Source organism: Akebia trifoliata, chromosome 11 (genome assembly GCF_017979445.1).
Source record: "Akebia trifoliata isolate Shusen 1 chromosome 11, ASM1797944v1, whole genome shotgun sequence".
In the NCBI taxonomy this organism is placed as follows: Eukaryota; Viridiplantae; Streptophyta; class Magnoliopsida; order Ranunculales; family Lardizabalaceae; genus Akebia; species Akebia trifoliata.
In genome coordinates, this window is record NC_141385.1 from 43116532 (window position 1) to 43136461 (window position 19930).

At 34.4% G+C, this 19930-nt stretch overlaps 1 protein-coding gene across 2 annotated transcripts; it reads left to right on the forward strand.

The window, feature by feature from the left end:
• Positions 1 to 13595: 13595 nt before the first annotated feature.
• Positions 13596 to 19930, forward strand: LOC147391862 (heterogeneous nuclear ribonucleoprotein 1-like). 2 transcript variants are annotated; one of them, XM_086458305.1, is made up of 5 exons: positions 13596 to 13937; positions 14037 to 14158; positions 14461 to 14686; positions 14968 to 16174; positions 19385 to 19930. In XM_086458305.1, the coding sequence occupies exons 3-5, from the start codon at positions 14465 to 14467 to the stop codon at positions 19396 to 19398; spliced, it is 1443 nt and encodes a 480-aa protein (XP_086314431.1). In that variant the 5' UTR covers positions 13596 to 13937; positions 14037 to 14158; positions 14461 to 14464; the 3' UTR covers positions 19399 to 19930. The 2 variants fall into 2 exon arrangements, with proteins under 2 accessions (XP_086314431.1, XP_086314429.1); XM_086458303.1 differs by having other exon boundaries at positions 13596 to 13902.

Below are 19930 nucleotides of genomic sequence, written 5' to 3' on the forward strand. Positions count from 1 at the left end.
ACCAAAAATCAGCCCATTCCGAAACTTCTAATCCCATAAAAAATGGTTTACAAAAATCGGACGGTCTATGATTCTTCAACTTGTAAACTAGGGTTAGAATTTTCGGATGAGTTGATTTTTGGTGAAGATGATCTCTTCACCATAAAGTTCATTCTCACAAAAAATTAGCCCATTTCGAAACTTCCAACCCCTATTTTGAAAAATGTTTGGCACAATACTTGGCTCTTCTTAGGACTTCGGAGCATATATAAAGTTGATTTGAGAGTATTATAATTCTCTAATTGATATGCCAGAGAGAAGAGAGAGAGAGAAGAGAGTCCTTGCACCCTGTTTAATGCACCTTGCAAGGCCTGCACTAATATCATATTAGATGATGGACAGGATGACATGTCTATACGTTGAATCATGAATAGGTCTTTGCTTTCAATTGAGCCTAGGTCCCTCTTATATTAATTCTAATGGATTTATTTTTATACCCCACTCCACCTAATTATTGGATTAGAATATAAATAAAATAGGTCTTTTGGAAGAAACTTTCCAATCCTAGAATTATATACTCATCCAGTTGATTTCCAATTGAATACAAATCAATGTATATAAATTGGAATGAAATTTGTGGGGATAAGAATTTTGCACACCCAACCTATTATCTGCGAGTTGCCTAGAGATTTGTGTTAATCCTATTGACAACCAATCTCAACTCGTCTATCGATTAGACATAAGAGTAGCACCATGTCCATCACCTCAGCCATGGCTACATGGCATAAACCCAACCAAGGAAGACACATCGGCCACATGAAATTGTGTTCTTCCCATTGTCATGCACCTTAGCTACACTATGATGGAGATATCCCCATTTAGTGATTGAAGTTCTCAAATTACTCAAATCGAGCTACTTGTTGAACTTGGAACCTGTGAATTAGGCAAAAGACTTTCTTCAAGCTTCGTAGCTCAGCTTCAAGAAAAACGTTGCTCCTAAGGTGCAACATCGTATCCTTAGTAAACAATCACATGAGTAGCTTTGTTAACTTGGCTAACTTTCAAGTAGCCAAAAATTAAGATCTTCTACAATCACATTTCCTCTTTAGAAGATAGAAAGAGTGATGAGGCATATCTTTGAATCGTCCGAGACGATGTTTTAGTTATCATAGGGGATATACGCTAGTGTGGAGCTCCACTAGACTAGTGAATTGTTGGTCACCTATCAAGAGGTTGACCGACACCTTTTCCAATCATGGTCCCCTTCTTCCTTTTATGAAAAGAGGACAACAAGGGCTTGAAGATTTTTTTGTCTCATTTTTCTTTTCAAAGTTGAGACCAAGAGTACATTGAACTTGCCATGCAATTTTCCTTGTCAACCAGTCTTCCACTTCTTCAACGATCTTGACAACCGGCGGAGGGTCCTTGACAAACATCAAAGCTACCAATTTCCCAACAGAGTAACTTTGTCAAAGAAGAATATCGATTGAAATGCTCCACTAGATTAGTGAAAAGCTTGAAGATCTCATTGAAAACTGATTTATAGAATCCAAAATCTCATTTGACTGCACAATTGAATTGGTTAAAATCTTATTTTACAAACCATCTTTATAATAAAGCACAACAATTGTCTTCTCCCAATGTTTATCCCTCCTAGAGAATGGGTTAGATTCAATCTTAACGCATCTCGAGGAATAAGTCTAATTTTATTTCTTTTCTCTCACGCCTTGTCAAGAATACATTTTCAACTCTATCACATTTTCTCTTCAACTCATTTTCCAATAATACCCCTTCAACTTTATTCTCTTTCATTTTCTCATCATTTTTCAATGATGCCCCTCTAATATTATTGTCTTCATCCTTTCTACTATTTTTTCAATAATAATCTTATAATTTTATGGGCCGATCTATTTGCACACACAAAAATAATCAATTGTACTCACTTGCTTGGGATACCCACCTTAACATTAAAATACCTAATTGCACACACCTAATACATGTACTTTAATCTAAATTGCTTATTTCACCCACTAGGCATTAAACAATTCTTCTTCTTCTTCTTCTTCTTCTTCTTCTTCTTCTTCTTCTCTCTCTCTCTCTCTCATTTATTATTTTTCTTCTTCTTTGCATCTAGAAAGGTTTCAAAGAGGTACCTACCGAATCTGTTTGGCAATATTTAGTAGGGTTGGCAATGATCCCAAAATATACTTGATATTCAAATCGATCCGATCCGAAAAAATATGAAAAAATGGATTTTCGGATTAGATTGGGATTGGAATCTTATATTTGAAACAATTTCGGATGGAATTCTAATGTTCTTCAATCAGCTCTGAAAAACATCCGATTCGAACATATTTTAATAATTTTTATTATTCTTCTTAATTTCATATAAATACATATAAATAAAATGTTGTAGTCATTTTGGTATTCCTCTGTATTTGTAGTTGGCAAGTAGATTTTCAAAAAAATTGTAAGATTTTATATTTTTAAAATTTTTGAACATTTATAATTTGAAAATAAGACATGTGTTTAGATCGTATCGGATCGGATAAGGATTTATTATTTATTAATCCGCTTGGTTCGGATCGGGTACATGTTTAAAAAAATTCGGATCGATATTTGAGTGGTACTGAACCAGTACCGAACCAATCCATTGCCAGCCCTAATATTCGGTAGGTACCTATCGAATTTGCTAAAACAAATTTGGTCTAAAACTACTGAATAAAGTCTGTAAAAAATCTTCGAGTTCTTCAATTCAAAATCTTTTTTTTTTTTTTTGAGATTTTAATAATGGTTTTTTCATCTTCCTTGATGATTAAATCCAAAAAAGTAAAACAAATAAGATAATTTGAAAAAAAACCTAAAACCTAATCTCCATTGATTCAATCTCTCACAAAACTCATAAGGAAATGAATATGAAGAATAATAATAACAAGAAGAAGTGGGTTTTGGGTTTTTGTTCGATAGGTGGTGGTGTGTACAATAAGTAATAATGAAAAGGTAAAATCATAATTTACCTTTTTTTCTTTTACAAAAGTCAACTAAGGGTGCATTGGCCATGTTGGTGCGTGCAAATAAATTGAACTGAATTTTATTGTCTCCTCTCTTTTACCCCTTTTACCCCAAGGAGAATGTCCACATAGGCAAACTCTAGTGTTTTTACAATTGTCATATTATTATAAATACATACATGCATTGTGAATGACCACATGGTAACTCTTAGCTTTTCATCTCTCTCTTATTATTGGTGTAAGCCTATAAATATAGGTATTGAAAATATAAATGACAGGAGAATTCGTGAAGAACAAATTTACTTCATATTTTTTTAGTTTTATAACATCTTGCATTTTCTCTTAGTTTCACAACACGAATTTCTACTTACCGATTGCTAAGAAAACTACTTCTTTTGTTCTTTATCGAAAGGGAAGAAACTTTTGTTCTTTATGAAATGGTTCAAGATAACACCTCAATAAAAAGGTAAGAAATATTTGTTCTTTATGAAAAGGTAAGAAAACTAATTTTCTTTATGGTTAATGTTGTTAATAAATTAGTAGAAATATTCGTTCTCGAAATTTTTAAAAGAAATCTCTTTAAGAGGTAATACATCCTAAAGATGAATTATTAAGAGAAACCTCTTGAAGAGGGCATCCTGAAGATTTATATATATATATATATTCAAAACTTGAAGTTTGGATGATTTACATGATCAGGTTGGGACTTGAAGTCCTCTAACCTTTATATATTAAATCAAATTGAAAAAGAAATTTAATGATTTTATATGTAGAACCAAAAGTGCTCACAATTACATAATAAATGTTGGAACCTAAAGTTTTATCAAAATTATGAATATTTTGGACAGTCAATAAGGACCTAAAGTTCTTAATCATTGATCAAAATAGAACAAAAAATTCTATAAAATTTAACAGTTGTTTGTGTTTATTGATTTTTTTTTATTGATAGACCTATTTTTAATCATGGTTATTTTTTAATTCATTATTGAAGTTATGTGGATAAAAAGGTAGAGGATGCAAACATGCTAGAGAAAACATTCTCCACTTTTCATGCCTCGAACATATTCCTACAACAGCAATATCGAGAGTGTCGGTTCACAAAGTACTCTAAACTCATCTCTTGTCTATTGGTCACTAAGCAAAATAATGATCTCCTGATAAAGAATCATACGTTCATATCTACTGGATCTGCAACATCCCCTAAAGTGAATTGCTAACTTTGCTCTAGGTCGAGGCAAAAGACAGGGATGCTGAGGTAATCCTTGAAGAGGTAGCTACTATAATATAGGTGCACAAAGAGGAGTCAATTTCAAAAACTACCAAAAGTTGAATGTTCATCCTACTAGGAATAACAAAGGGACCAACTCCTCCAAATAAATAAACAAATCCCACTAACATTTGTCACAGATGTGGTCACAGTAGACATTGGTCACGAACCTGTCATTCATCCAAGAAACTAGCAGTGGAACAATATCAAGCGTCGAAGAAAGAATTGGAAACTAACATTGTGGAAGGTCCATTAGACCCTCGAATAGATGACATTACTCAACTCTATGTAAATGACTTCTTTGAAGATGAAAATGGACAACCTATTAACAATGAGGATTTCAATACCATGATTGGAGAGGTTTTAGGACTAGTCCAAAAGACCTAACTTATTTTTTTCTTTTAAATTTAAAACAATTTTACTTTTGGTTGGAATAGTGTCAATCTTATTTACTGTTTATTTTATTTTTGGGAACCTATTTGGATTATCAATTTTTTTTATTTATGAAATTTGTTAGTATAATATTTGATTGAATATTTCTTTTATTTATCCATTTTTAAGGTATAGATCAAGGAGTTGGAACGAATGAGAATGACATATGTCTGGTAGACAATACAACTACCAATACCATTTTGAAAGGCCAAAAGTTTTTCTCAGAGTTGATATATAATCCAGCTAAGGTTTCAACTATAATTGGGCATGTCCAAATCATTAAAGACTCTGAAAGAGCACATTTGATGTTACCCAAAGGTACCCACATATTCATTCAAAACGTTTGATACTCAAACAATTACAGAAGAAATTTACTTAGTTTTAAAGATATAAGAATAAATGGATACCATATGAAACTGATAATGAAGGTAACAAAGAATTCCTATGTATTACTTCTAATATTGGAAGCCAGAAGCTTAAACTAGAAAAAATTATTGCATTTTCCTTGGGGTTGTACCATACAATAATTGGTGCTGTAGAATCACACTCTATCTTGAACCAGAAGCTCTGTGCGAGACAAAAGCTTAATGATACAAAAATCTTAATTCTTTGGTATGATCGTTTGGGTCTCAATGGATCGAACATGCTATGTAGGATCATAAATAATTCTCATGAACACACTTTAGCAAACCAATAACTTACCCTATCTAGTGATCATTTTTGTACTCCTTGCTCACAAGGAAAGTTAATCACTTGACCTTCTTTTCTTGAAATTACTTATGAGTCAACACCCTTCCTACAAAGGATCCAGGGTGATATTTGTGGTCCAATTCACCTTTTTAGTGGACTTTTTAGATACTTTATGATATTAATAGATACATATACCCGTTGGTCACATGTTTGCTTACTATCTTCTCGTAATTTGGCATTTGTCAGATTACTTACTTAAACCATTAAACTTAGAGAACATTTTCCTGACCAACCCATTAAGTCCATTCGTTTAGACAATGCATGTGTGAATTCACTTCTCAAGTCTTTGATGGCTATTGTACATTAATAAGAATTGATGTTAAACATCCAGTCTATCATGTCCAGACCCAAAATGGCTTAGTGAATCTTTGGTCAAATGTTTGCAACTGATTACAAGACCTTTACTCATACAATCCAAATTACCCATCTTTACTTGGGGGCATGCTATCCTACATATTATTAAGTTAATTAGACTTAGGTGTAGACACCCTATTTTCGCATCCGCCTAAGTTCGATAATCTGTCATTTGGTAGCTATGAATTCTTAATGATGAGTGCAGAATATATGAAGAAGACGCAAATTTATCAGAAGCCATCTCTCATTGCTTTCCAATCTGTCATAGTCTTCGTGATTTCATCTTGGCATGCTCAACGTAGAAATTATGTACGCTTAAGATCGTTACACTTTGCACTTAATTTAACAAGTACATATGCTTAACTTCGCTACGTATTTTGATGACATAAAGACCTCATCACACTAAAAAAATGTGACTTCGAGACTTAGAAATAATCACATTGAGACTAAAAAAGCCTATTAGCCAAAATTCGTGAAAATTAATAGAATGACGAAAATACCTCTCGCGGGTCCTACATCTTTGAAATATTTCGAAAGTACTTTCATTACTGTTGAAATGTGATTTTGAGTCTAATGAGACTAAAATAGGTGAAAATGAAGAAGTTCATGAAGAATTATAAAAATAATTAAAATTTCCCTTGACATCGACTTTTACTTAGAAATCTTGATTCTTAGGAAAACGTGACTGTAAATAAACTTCCGACAATATTCACACACATTGAAAAAAAATTAGAAAACCCACACTTAGAAGAATCGAGAACTATCACATAAAATAACAAAATTTTCACACAAAATGATAATTTACGTGGAATGACACCTATCACTACATGAAATGACGAAATTTAAGCCACGATTGAAAAATCAAAATTCTAATTCAGAAATAAAATTAAAATTAAACCTAATCAAAATTTAAAATTCAAAAATCAAAATACTTGAATGCTCATATTCAAAATTTTTTAAAACCCTCAAAATATTTAAGCCTAAAACATGTAAAATCAACTAATCAAACCATTCAAACCCATTGATACCAAATTAAGGTCGATCAAGTCGATCCCAAATGAGCCGACCAATCAAATCACCATTCTTTAATTCATCTAAATCATTAACCAACTCAAATCCAACCAATTAAAGAAAAATGCCTTACCAATAGCCAATTAAAATCCAACCAACCAATGCAAAGTTCCAAACCATTGTTCAATCGACCAATTAATGTGAGACTCAATCATAAAAATCCTACAAATCAACCAATTGATCGAACTAACAAAAGGATTAAGATTAAAGAAAATAATCAATGGATGAAAACTAATGAAACCGAAGCCAAGGAAAGATTGTGAGATGCATGGGATAGTACCCTCCCCTCTCTACACACATGTAGGTTTTAGAAAAATATGGAAACTTCTCTTAGCCTCTATGTTCGATGAACAAGAGGAAGAAAATGGAAAAAAAATAAAAGAGAAAACAAGGTAAAGAGGAAACTTGCTTTTTCTTCTTTCATAAAAAGATTATAAAAACGGAGAGTTCTCTCTTAAAAAGGAGGAACACAAGAAAAGCTAAGAAAAAATGAGTCAAACTTTCACTTTCTTAACTTCATTCTCAAAAAAAGAGTAAAAAAAAAAAAAAAAAGATTGAAAAAGAAAAGAGAAAGAAAAATAAAGAGGAGAGAATAACCAAACGTACCTTCTTCTCCAAGACATAATCCATTAATGTTCAGCTCAGTCCTTGTTCTTCTCCATTTCACCTTTTCCAGTTTCCACATTCACAAGCACCACTTTATCACCTTCTTCTTATTTCCCTCTCTCAGCCCAACACTCACAATTACCATTGACGACCTCTATTCCTCTCAACCCAACACTCACATCCATCAATATTAACAATACTCTCCTCCTTTCTTTTCCAACACCATTAACATCCCTCTCAACCATCACCATTTACGCCCCCATCTTCATCCTCTCAGTCTCTCAATCTTTTTCTTTCACTTTCACTCTCTCTCTCTCTCTCTCTCTCTCTCTCCTTCCCATGCTGTCCTCATAACAGCAGTCAAATTGTGACACCTTGTGCCCTCAACCCCCTCTCTCAATCCCTTTTCTCAACTTTTTTTCTTCTAATCCATCTCTTTCTCTCACACCGAATCACCCCCTCATTTTCTCACGACTTTCATGTTGGAATTTAGAGGGTTGAATGTGAAAACCCTTTAATATTCAATAGGTTTAAACCTTATGGTAAACCAATCTTTTAACCATAGGGTAATTCAATCTTATATTTTTTATGCTTTATGCTATTTACTTATTGCTTTAAGTTTAGTTGATAGTTTTGTTTTTGCCTTGAGTAATTTTAGTCCCACATTGACTAGGAGAAGAATTGATTTGTAATTCTTAAATAGTTGTATTTCTAATAGCTTTAAAGTTGATAGAAGTAGTGGGCAAACTCACGCTCGCACACGGGGGCCTAAGAGAAAAATCCAAGGTTCCAATTGGGATTTGGATCCACCAGTCTAGAAACCTTAATACGTGTACACATGTACGACGTGTGCAAGGGGAAAAATCTTGGATTTATACCTCACATGGTTTGTGCAAAGGCCTGTTTTTTGCTTTAATTTTTAGGTCCACTTTTATTTAAAATTCTAGACGTTTTAATTTTGTTTTGAACTAGTGTGTATGTTTTGAACCAGTACATATATCTATTCTGAACCAGCACATTCAAAGAGATTTGTGACTATTCTAAACAGTCACTTTTTCTTTATTTATATCCAAGGTTTACTTGACTTAACACACTTGATATATGATATTTTATTTTACATATTTTTGACTATCAGTACACTTTTAGTATTCGTTGTGAGAGCACACAACATCATCGTGTCCGAAGTTACGTTTTCAATTTAGAGTACCCTTTTGGAAACGTGGGTTGTTGTATCATAGATAACAAACGCTTACAAACTGTGGTACCGTAACAGGGGCAAATTTCATTTTAGGACTGTGTGTTGTGCATGTCTCAACCAATTTAATTAGGTAATATTTTTCTATTACATTCAATTTGAAAATCAAGATTATTTCAAACTTCTTCTCTCTCTTTCCATAAGAAATTAGCACTCAAGAGATAACACTTCATAGCCCTACCTTCTCCTCTTTTCTTGTCTTCATCACTCCAATACAATGTCTACACGACCTCTCCCTATCTCTCTCATCACTCCATACAACAACACCCATACGACCTCTCTCTACCTCTCTTTTCACTCCATGTGGGAGCTTCTACCATTTTATCTTTTCACTCTTTCAAGCACACCAACCTCTCTTTATCACCATCTCGACCTTGCTTTCAGCCTTTTCTTCTCCACTCTCATTGTCGAATGACACGACCTCGTTGTATGTTGATCACATAAAACTCTCAAAGTTGTGGTGTATCCAAGTTGCATTCAAACATACTCTGAAGAAATCTCATAGCAGCCATCTCTTCATAAGATGAGTACATTATCAATTTTTTTGCGGTCATTATTCCTAAAGAGCTTGCGCTTTGTTCAGGTTGCTCGGACGTCATTCCCATCATTTCATGTAAAATCTTTGACTCAACGAACACATCAAGTAGATTCATAGTTTTGTTTTTGCATGTAAGGTTATATGAAATATCCATTTCCTTAAAAAAAAATAAAAGAAACCTATCAAGTCGACTCGCTATTTTGGGGAAGCGTTTGGTAGGAATTTTCTTTTTTTCTTTTTTATCTATTTAGAAAATCAAACTAACTCACTGATTTTGGTACACGTGGAAATTTAATAATTAAATTTCTTTGATTAAAAATACATAGTTTAACTCACTGATTTTGGTGCACGTAGAGGTTTTAAAATCAAATTTTCCATTTATAAAAAATGTGAGTTAACTTACTGATTTTGTTGCATTTAGAGGTCTTAAAATCAATCTTCTATTTATAAATACATGTGAGTTGACTTGGTGATTTAGGTGCACATGGCACTTGAAATTGATTTTTTTTTATGATATGACACATGAGTTGACTCGATGATTTTTATGCATGTGACACTTAAATGGGATTTCATCTTTCCCTTAGCATGGCTAGGGGATTATTTTCACATGAATTATTTAAGTTAATTTCAATTTTTTTTTTCCAAAATTTGTCATTTTATGTGTATCAATGCATAATTCGGCTTATTAATGTGTGCCACATAGATTTAATCAAAAGTTATGGCTTTTCGTAAATTTCCTAATGTGATTTGAAAAAAAATATTTTTCAATTTGGAAAATTATGACCGTAATATTTATTTGGTTGACTAGATGTAAAATGATGATGATTTGTTTGGCCGATTCGACATGAAATAATGATGATTGGACCTTAGTTTGATTTTAGTCTTCTCATATTGACCTTAGGAAATCTTTGATCATAATAGAGACCGGTCATTTCGATCAGGCGGACTTGATTCCTAATATCTTCTGAAACACATAACTTGAACCCTTGCCCATTTCTCTTACCCGTGGACCAAGCTGGATCCATTTGGAGTTATTTTGGTTCTTAGTCCTAAATTAGGTGGCAACTCCTCCATCTAAAAAATCCCCCAATTATGACAGATACTTTTTATTTTATGGTAAAAAGTGTCAAGGCGCTTTCATTAGGCGTACTACTTATTAGTTATTTTCACTTTTACAACTTGTAACTGGTTCTTTACCCAATATTTTTTACTTCAGTAGATTTTGTTGTGCAGTACAAGTCCATATACCTCCCTCGCAGTGCACTAAAATGGGTCCCCAATGTTGTTTAGCGATTTATGTTCTCTTTGCCTTTCCCTCTTTAATTCGTTATCTTGAACCTTTGACAAGTGATGTGTTTACCGCTAGATTTGTGGATAGTCAATTTGATAAGACAATTTTTTTTTTTTTTGTTAAGAGGAGAAAAGAACATTCATGCAGAACAACCTGCTTTTGAAGAATGGCACAAATTATCATGAAATACTTCCACCTTATCTCATTTAAACACTCCTACTACTCAACGTGAAAATGAGGTACAAAGAATACTACATCTCCAGGAGATCGCAAATCAAATGTCAGGTGTACTTAATGATGCAACCAAAGTGACTAAGTCATACATGCTAGTTGCAAATGTGTCAGCCCGAATCAATGTCCCAATAGGAAAACTTCCAAATGAATTTGTTGCATGCTAGAAGTGTGGTAGATCTATGGATTCTAAAGACTCAACCCCTCTAAAAACGGAGGTCAAATGAAAAATCATCCCTTAATTATGTTCTAGAAGAGGTTATACATAATACTCTAGAAGATTTTATGAACGAAAGATCCACTTTCTCCCTAGAAGAGGTTATTGCCTTAGAAATGAAACAAGTTCTTGAAGAAGCTATGGGAACCCTGATGGAGGCAAATGTACCTAATAATAATGAGATCTCTATGGTTTATACATATTCAAGAGAAATGTGGGATCGTAACGAGATGATCATTGATGATATATTCTCATTTACAGTAGTTACTAAAACCTCTAAGGACAATGCTGATACTAAACCACATAACATTAATGAATGTCGACAAAGAGATAATTGACCACAATGAAAAAATGTAGTGTATTTAGACTTGTAGTACAAACTCCAAAGAATGTTTATCCTATGGGTTACAAATGCATGCTTGCAAGAAAGTGGGATGATACCCACCCATGGGTTGTTAAAGTGGTAAGGGCGAGCACGTGAAGTGTGGGTTAGGCGCACATCATGGGTTCGATTACCCTCTTGGATTTTCTCATGATTTAATTGGGGGACCATGGCGGTGGGTTGCTGTAGTAGTCCTCCCCAAGATTAGTCATGGTGTACGCAAGCTAGCCCGGACATTCAGTTAGCAAAAGGAAAAAAAAAAAGAAAGTGGGATCAGAAAAATAAAATTGCCAAATATCATAAGATTTTTTATAGAAACCTGGGATTGAATATGAAAAGACTTACTCTCTTGTTATGGATGCAATAACGTCCCATTATTTAATGTCTCACAGTTTTTGAAAAACTTAACATGAGACTTACAGATATAGTTACTGCATATTTATACGGGGATTTAGACATTGACATTTATATGAAAATCCTTGAAGAACTTAATTTGTCTGAAGCAAAATCAAAGAGTATGTACTTGATAAAGCTAAGACAGTCATTGTACGATTTAAAACAAATCAAAATAATGTGGTACAATCGTCTTAGTGAATGTTTTGTAAATGAAAGATATAAAAACAATCACATTTGCCCACGTGTCTTTATAAAGAAATTTGATAAAAAGAATTGTTATTTTAACAATATATTTTAAAAGGAGTTTATTTTACTCTAATGATAAATCTAACAAACACATCTAGTTAGTTATGCAGATTTGTGTTCTCTCTCTGATCCTCATAAGGGACGATCACAAATATGTTGTGCTTTTACTAGCAGTAATGCAGCTATCTCATGACGTTTTACCAAACAAACATTGGTAGTTACTTCCTCCAATTGTTTATAAATACTGACACTCCATGAAACTAGCCGAGAATGGGTTTGATTGAGATCCCTAATTCAACATATACAAAGCACTTGTCAACTACCTCTAACCACAAACATTCCAACTATTATCCATGAAGACAATGTTACTTACATCGCTCAAATCCAAAGAGGTTACATCAAAAGGGATAAGACCAAGCACATTTCACCAAAGTTCTTTTACACGCATAAACTCGAGAAGAGTCAGGAAGTTGAAATCAAACAGATCCGCTCCAATGACAATCTTGCAGATCTCTTCACCAAAACTTGCCAGAGTCAACATTTTAGAAGATGGTGCACAAAATTGGCATATGCGTCGACTCAATAATAAAAAAAAAAACAAATTTACCTCATACTTTGGTGTCTTGTAATTTTTTTTTTTTTAGTTTTATGTCATATTGTAATTTTTTTTAGTTTCACAACGTATATGAATTATTATACACCTATGGAATAAAGTCGCACCTTCCTTTGATTCCTTATGAGAGATATTCATTCGATTTGAATAGAGGTTAAAGGAGGTCCTTTATATGGAAATTAGAGGCCAAGGGGCCATTCCCTTGACTCGTACTAATGTTAATTTGACTCTACGAACAATTGAACAAAACACTACTGAATTGACTTATTTCTTTTGCGTACCAATTGAAGTATTTTGAAATGAATCAAAGAATGAATACTTTCTCAATATTGAGGAAGGACCTCATGCATCCTCTTTTTTATATACCTTAAAGTTTTTTCAGAATGGGTATTTGAGCAAAAGCAAACGTATTTGGAACAATCAGGAAATGAAGTGATTTTTCCACCATAACTTTATGGAAACCCAAAAATGCAAAAATCCAAAAATACAAAAAAACAAAAATACAAAAAAAAAAAATCCAAAACGCAAGAAATTTAGTTTTAATTCTAATTATAGTAGAATGGTTTTTACAATCCAATCCAAACCAAATACAAGAATTAAATTCTTATCCGTACCAAATGCCATTTCACATTAGGTGGCAAGAGAAATCCCACACCAGAATTCAGATTAAACTGCCCATTTTTGGACCGTTAGATACAATGAAATTGTCCAAATACATCCATGAATGATGGATCTATCTTTTGTATTTTCTCCACGTGTCAAGACAGATCACATGCAACTTTCAAGATTTTCGAATTTCCAAATGTACAAAAGAAAATAATAACAGTGCATCAGATCATAAGAAATCCCTTCCGTCCATCACACATTTTCATTTCTTTTGTTTAATCCAAATTAAAGTAAAATAATTTTTTTTTTTTAAATAGATTTTTTATTATTATATTTATTTCTTTGAAATACAGCGAAATTCATCACCTGTAGTATCGTTCATTTCTTGCCTACAAGATGACCGCCAGCCCTTTCGCTCACCTCCCTATATTTATATTCTTTCTTCCATTCTCAGATTCGAAACCATTTCTCTACAATTTGTTTATATAAATTCCTGTTAAATTAAACAAACGAAAAAAAAAAAAAGAGAGAAAGAGAAAAATAAAATAAAGGAGGCTTCTTTGAGGAAGATGAGCAGACCCTCTCTTCTTCTTCTTACGCCTCCTCTCTTCAGATCTTAGAGATCTCTTGATTTTACATCTGGGTTATCTTCAATCGGTGAGCTTTTCTTCTCTGTTTTGTTTGGATTCTGGGTTTGTCTCTTGATCTTTGCTTAATTGTTTAAGTTTTTTTTTTTTTTTTTTGATCTAGAATGAATTTTGATTTTAATTATATTTTTTGGATTTTTCCAGGAATCCTGGATTGTGGGTTGGTTTTTTTGGTGAAGGATCTGATATTCCTAGATTGAATTTCGTAGTACTCATTTCTTGTGTGATAAGCTATCTTCCAATTTCGGGATAATTTCACAGATAAGGTGTAGTTCTGTTTATTATTTTTTCATTGGCTTTTTATCTGCGTATAGATCTATGGGATTGAATTTCTTTGTAATATTATGGATTTGATTTATTGCTATTTCATTTAAATTATATGTTACTGATTGGATCTGGTTTGTTATTCTTATTCTTATTGTTTTCTAGTTTTAGCATTTAATTGTTTCTGTGATTTTAAATGAGTCGAGTGATGGAACAGTTTACTGATTTTATTTGAATTGAATCATTGGTAAATTTCTATGGTTGTGTTTGTAAGATTGAAAATTTTGTTTGATATGCGACGCAGAAAAATGGAATCAGATCTTGGCAAATTATTCATTGGTGGTATTTCATGGGACACTAATGAAGATCGCCTAAAGGAATATTTCCAAAGTTATGGAGAAGTGGTGGAGGCAGTGATCATGAAGGATCGGACCACGGGTCGTGCCCGTGGTTTTGGTTTTGTTGTCTTTGCTGACCCTGCTGTAGCAGAGAGAGTCGTTATGGATAAGCACAAGATAGATGGTAGAATGGTAAGTATGTTTCTTGTAATTCACTTTCCATTTTGACATTATGAATGTAAGCTAAGATTGATATTCGGATATAAAATTGTGATTCTGCAAAGGTTCTATTTCAATCTGATTTTGAATTTAACCAATTCTCGGTTGAAAAACAAAAGTATTTTAGCTTTGTGTTTTTATTTTATGTCTTGGGTTTCAAAGGGTAGTCAAAGATCTAGTCTAACTTTTGGGACATTAGAAATGTAAATGTGTTCTTTAGCTTCATGTTTTTTGTTATTGGGTTCTAATTTCAGGTTGAGGCGAAGAAGGCTGTTCCTAGAGATGATCAACACATTCTGAATAGAAACAATAGTAGCATTCATGGATTGTCAGGTCCATCTCGCACAAAAAAGATATTTGTAGGAGGTTTAGCATCCACCGTAACAGAAGACGACTTCAGGAAGTACTTTGATCAGTTTGGGACAATCACTGATGTAGTGGTCATGTATGATCACAACACCCAAAGGCCTAGAGGTTTTGGATTCATTACGTACGATTCAGAAGATGCCGTAGAAAAAGTGTTGCTCAAAACCTTTCACGAGTTGAATGGTAAAATGGTAGAAGTCAAACGCGCTGTCCCAAAAGAGTTGTCACCAGGGCCCAGCCGGAGCCCATTAATTGGATATAATAACTATGGTCTCAGTAAGGTTAATAGCTTCCTTAATGGCTACGCTCAAGGATACAATCCGAACTCGGTTGGAAACTATGGAGTTAGGATGGATGGAAGATTCAGTCCTGTTGCTGGAAATCGGAGCGGCTTTCCTCCATTTGGTCTGGGTTATGGAATGGGTGTGAATTTTGAGCCAGCTTTGAGCCCAAACTATGGGGGGAGTACAAACTTGAGTTCGAATATTGGTTTTGGACGGGGATTGAGCCCTTTTTACAATGGGGGTTCAAATAGATATCCTAGTCCTATTGGCTATGGTGGGGGTAATGGAGGAAATGGTTCTATCTCGAGCTCAATGACTCGAAATGTATGGGGTAATGTAGGACTGAATAATGGCACGAACTCTGCAAGCTCTAGTACTTACATGGGCTCTGGAAGTGGGACTATTGGAGGAGGGACATTTGGCAATAGTGGAGTGAATTGGGGTTCTCCGTCCATTTTATCTCAAAGTGGTGGGAGTGGAACCGGCTATACAAGTGGGAATTTCGGTCATGGAAATGGAGATAATAGCAGTTATGGGTTAGGAGGGGGAGGGTATGGTAGAAACAGTGGAACCACGGTGGCCCCTACACCATTATTTTCTGCATCAAATAGTGGTTTTGATGGGGTCTATGGAGACTTTTATGGTGGTGGTTCAGTTTATGGGGACCCGACGTGGCGGTCCGCAACTTCTGAGCTAGATGGGCCTGGTTCATTTGGTTATGGACTTGGCAATGCAGCTTCGGATGTTACAACCAAAAGTTCTGCGGGTTATGTTGGTAGTTATAGTGTTACCAATAGACAATCTAATAGAGGTGAGACTTTTCTTTTTTTGCTCCACGGATATGTTTTTCCAATCTGCTTATTTAGAACAAAATATTATTCATGAGCTCAATATATGCATAATGTCTCTGGTTCCTTCCTTACAAATATTTCACGTGGTAATTAAACAGCGCTAAAATTGATATGAGCTTGTGCATCTAATATAGAGTAGCCCAAGGTCATGTGTGGTTGAGAAGCACTTCTGCACGAGCACATGTGTGTCCAAGATGTGATTTCGATATAGATGACATACTATTTGTGATGCGTACGTCTTGTGCCCCTCCCCTGTGGTACGAAATACATGGGATTGTAACGATCATTTTTCTCTTACAAATTTATGTTTTTAAAATAGCGGTGTGATAGTGAAGAACTTTGATACTTGTATGCATACTTTCAATCTTCCAATTGTAGTTTCTTATTTTTGATGAATTTATTTAATCAATTTGATGAGCTCTTGTTTATTTGGTGAAGACTTGCCTTCATTTTGTTCTTTATTTTTTTAAATAGATTAATCCAAGTTAATTATCTTTTGCTTGCTTATTTGGTGGAGGATTTCTCTATGTTTTATGGGTACATGTGTTAGGATTTGACATGGGTAAGGAGTGTCTTATTTGTTGTATTCATAAACAAGCACTAGGAACTAATGCCCGAGCAAATGTAGACTCCCAATGGGAGAAGCATTTTTCGGTCAACTTAATGGATCAAATTGAGTGGTGAAACTGGAAAACAGGGTTCATGAAATGAGCTTTATATATTTATCGAATAAAAAGTATAATAATCGATGATGTGGTATTTTATTACTTGTATCATGTGTATAAACTAGAAAACACACACATTAAAATTAAAACTTGAAGCTAATGTCATCAAAAGTGTTAGGTAAACGCCTAGCTGATAGGGGGGCCTTCAGGTGAGGGATTGCCTAAGCAAAACCAAAATAATTATTGATTGATTGATTGATTTGGAAAGTGTGAATCCCAAAAATGCCTCATCATTAGACAACTATTTTGACAACCAAATCAATTGGATTTGATAAATATTTAGTGTGGTAGATCTGGAGGTCTATTTTAATTAATTAATTTATTTATTTATTTATCAAATCGGGAAGGTACTTAAGTCATAAGATTTTTTTGTATGGTCATCACAAACACAATATGTCTACTAGGGTTCCCCATTGCTACTACTCTTTTTTGGTGCTCAGGCTCCAATCTCAACAATGTTCCTTATCTATACCACATATAACCTATTGTGACTGTTGATTAATATCTTGCAAGTAAAGAGAAAAACATAAGTATCTCAGCAGAATCCGTGAAGTGTCACTATTACACACGTGGTCAACATGGGTACTTCACCCATCTAGAAGAATCCCTGCAACATAGCCTAATCATATTTCCTTTTGGAGTTAACCTAGTGTAAAAGACCTAGCTTCTCCGAAGCATCAGGCTCGTGAAGCACTGGAGCTACTCTCTAATCTATCCTAAGTCAACCAACCCAATTTGTTCGAGTCCTCCTAACTAACAAGGTACTCATTCACACAAGAAAACACTCAAGTAAGTAAAGAAAATTAAATTTTATTCCTGACTAATATGAAGGACTCGAAGGGGATGGATACAAATGAGGAACTCTCCCCTTTATATAGACATGATAGTGAAATGGATGTGTAGATCGAAACACATAGTTACAATCCAATGGCAGTGGAACTTATTAGAACACTCTCCATTGCTAGAATCTTCCTAGGAATCCTCTATAAATTTTCTAAACCTATTCTATACTACGATACATAACTCGATACAATATGTGTGGGTACAACAAAAAAAAAACCTATACTTCTCTATATTATACTAGCACTTTTCCCTGGCTCTTCTAGATCACTCTAGATTCTCTAAGACTTGGTGGATGAGAGAAACGTTTGGTTGCACTGTAGGACTTGGTAACACTCCCCACCTGACTGTGTCGTTGCACTCTTTGGGAGCCATCATCCTTCTCTGCTCTGAGCTACTTACTTGTGTGTTTTGTTCCTTGCCCAACTCAGAGTGCATGTCATGCATCTTTGCGGATGTTATGTTACCTCTTTGGACTCTTATTGGCCTCGCCCAACCTAACCCGGTCGTTCATAATGCCTCTTTTGGCCTTGATGTAACACCTTTTGTCTTTTTGACCTGCTTCATTTTGGTTCTTCGTCCCTAGTCCAACTCGGGGTGCATGTCGTGTGCCCTCGCTCTTCGTGTCCTCATTGTTATCAATCTGGGTTATAGGGTGGCATATCTTTTTGGCTCTAACTGACCCACCCCTTCTCCTCTAATGGAATTTGTCACCCCTTCTCTTCAGATTTCCATAACCCTTCATTGGATTTGTAATGGATTGCGAGTTGTCAATCTCTGACAACATATTTATGCCCAAGACGAATCTGCTATCACTTACATTGAAGTGCAGCCTTGATGCCAATTCTTTGTAAGCTTGGTGACCAACTTTCCCTGAAGTTGATCTTCTAATGGACCAACTTCATTCCTAAAGTTGGCTCTAATAACCTTCCCTCCTCTCCTAGAGTTGGCCTTCTTCTAAACTGTGCTTGTTTAAACATGGCTTTTGTACCATTGTCATGCACACTCAAGCTAATTCCTTATCTAGCCCAAGTCAATCTTCCACGTGTTGTGCAACTCATCCCTAATACCCAAGGCAACTCCCACTCAAGAATATTCAAGGAAGTGATGGGAAATGAACTTTTATTCTATAGAATCTATACTACTCTTGGGGGTGGATGATACAAATGAGGACCTTTTCCTCTTTGTATCAACCTGAATTGGTGAAATTGATAGTTTGAATCGAAATACATGGCCATGATCCAACATCAGTGGAACTCTCCAGAAAAGTCTCTTAAACTCTACACCGCTAGAATATTCTTAGGAACCCTCTATAACTCTTCTAGATTTATTCCGTAATGCTTCTATTATGTGCAATACATGGTTCATGTAGCAAATATATATATATATATATATATATATATATATATATTACATTTTCTATACAATAATTATGGTACGGAAAAGAAAATTAAAATATAGGAGGGGACAATTGTTGGGGTGTAAAGTGACAATGCACAGACTTGCCTTTATTGATATTAGTTGCTTTGATCATGAAATGGGTTAGTTGCTCTTTCTATGCTATCTCATGGTGTACTTAAATGTTTTGATCCTCATTTGTTTCAGGAATTGCTGCCTAGAAGGATCATTATTTGGATTGCAAGAGGTTAAGGTTATTGTAGGTCAACAAAATCCAGTTAATCAGGTGAACGACTCTGAATTCCGTACATCTCCCTTGTTAATATACAGATAATTGATTATCTAGAGCTAACCGGAGTACCTGTTTGGAGGATTCAAATTCCGATAAAAGAAATTGCAAGGGATTTTGTGTAAGGTTTGAGATTTGAGTTTTTTAAGTAGGTTCTTTCTTGGGGTTTGATTGAGATGTAAAATCAGATTGCGGGATATATTCAGAAAGCGTGGTTCCAATTAAGTATCATGGTGAGATGGCGATACAAAAAAAAAAAAAAAACTGTTATTTTTTCATTTCTTTTTTTCCCGTGTAACATCTCTAGCAAAGTTGCTGGTTCTTGTCGGTATGTTTTCTTCTTCTTTTGGGTTTGTTTTTTCTCAGCTTGTATCAGAGGTTCGGGTTGATTTACTAGTGTGAAACTCTTGAGGAATATCCATTTGGGTTCCCCAATAATAAGTTTTTTTAAGTATTCTGATTCA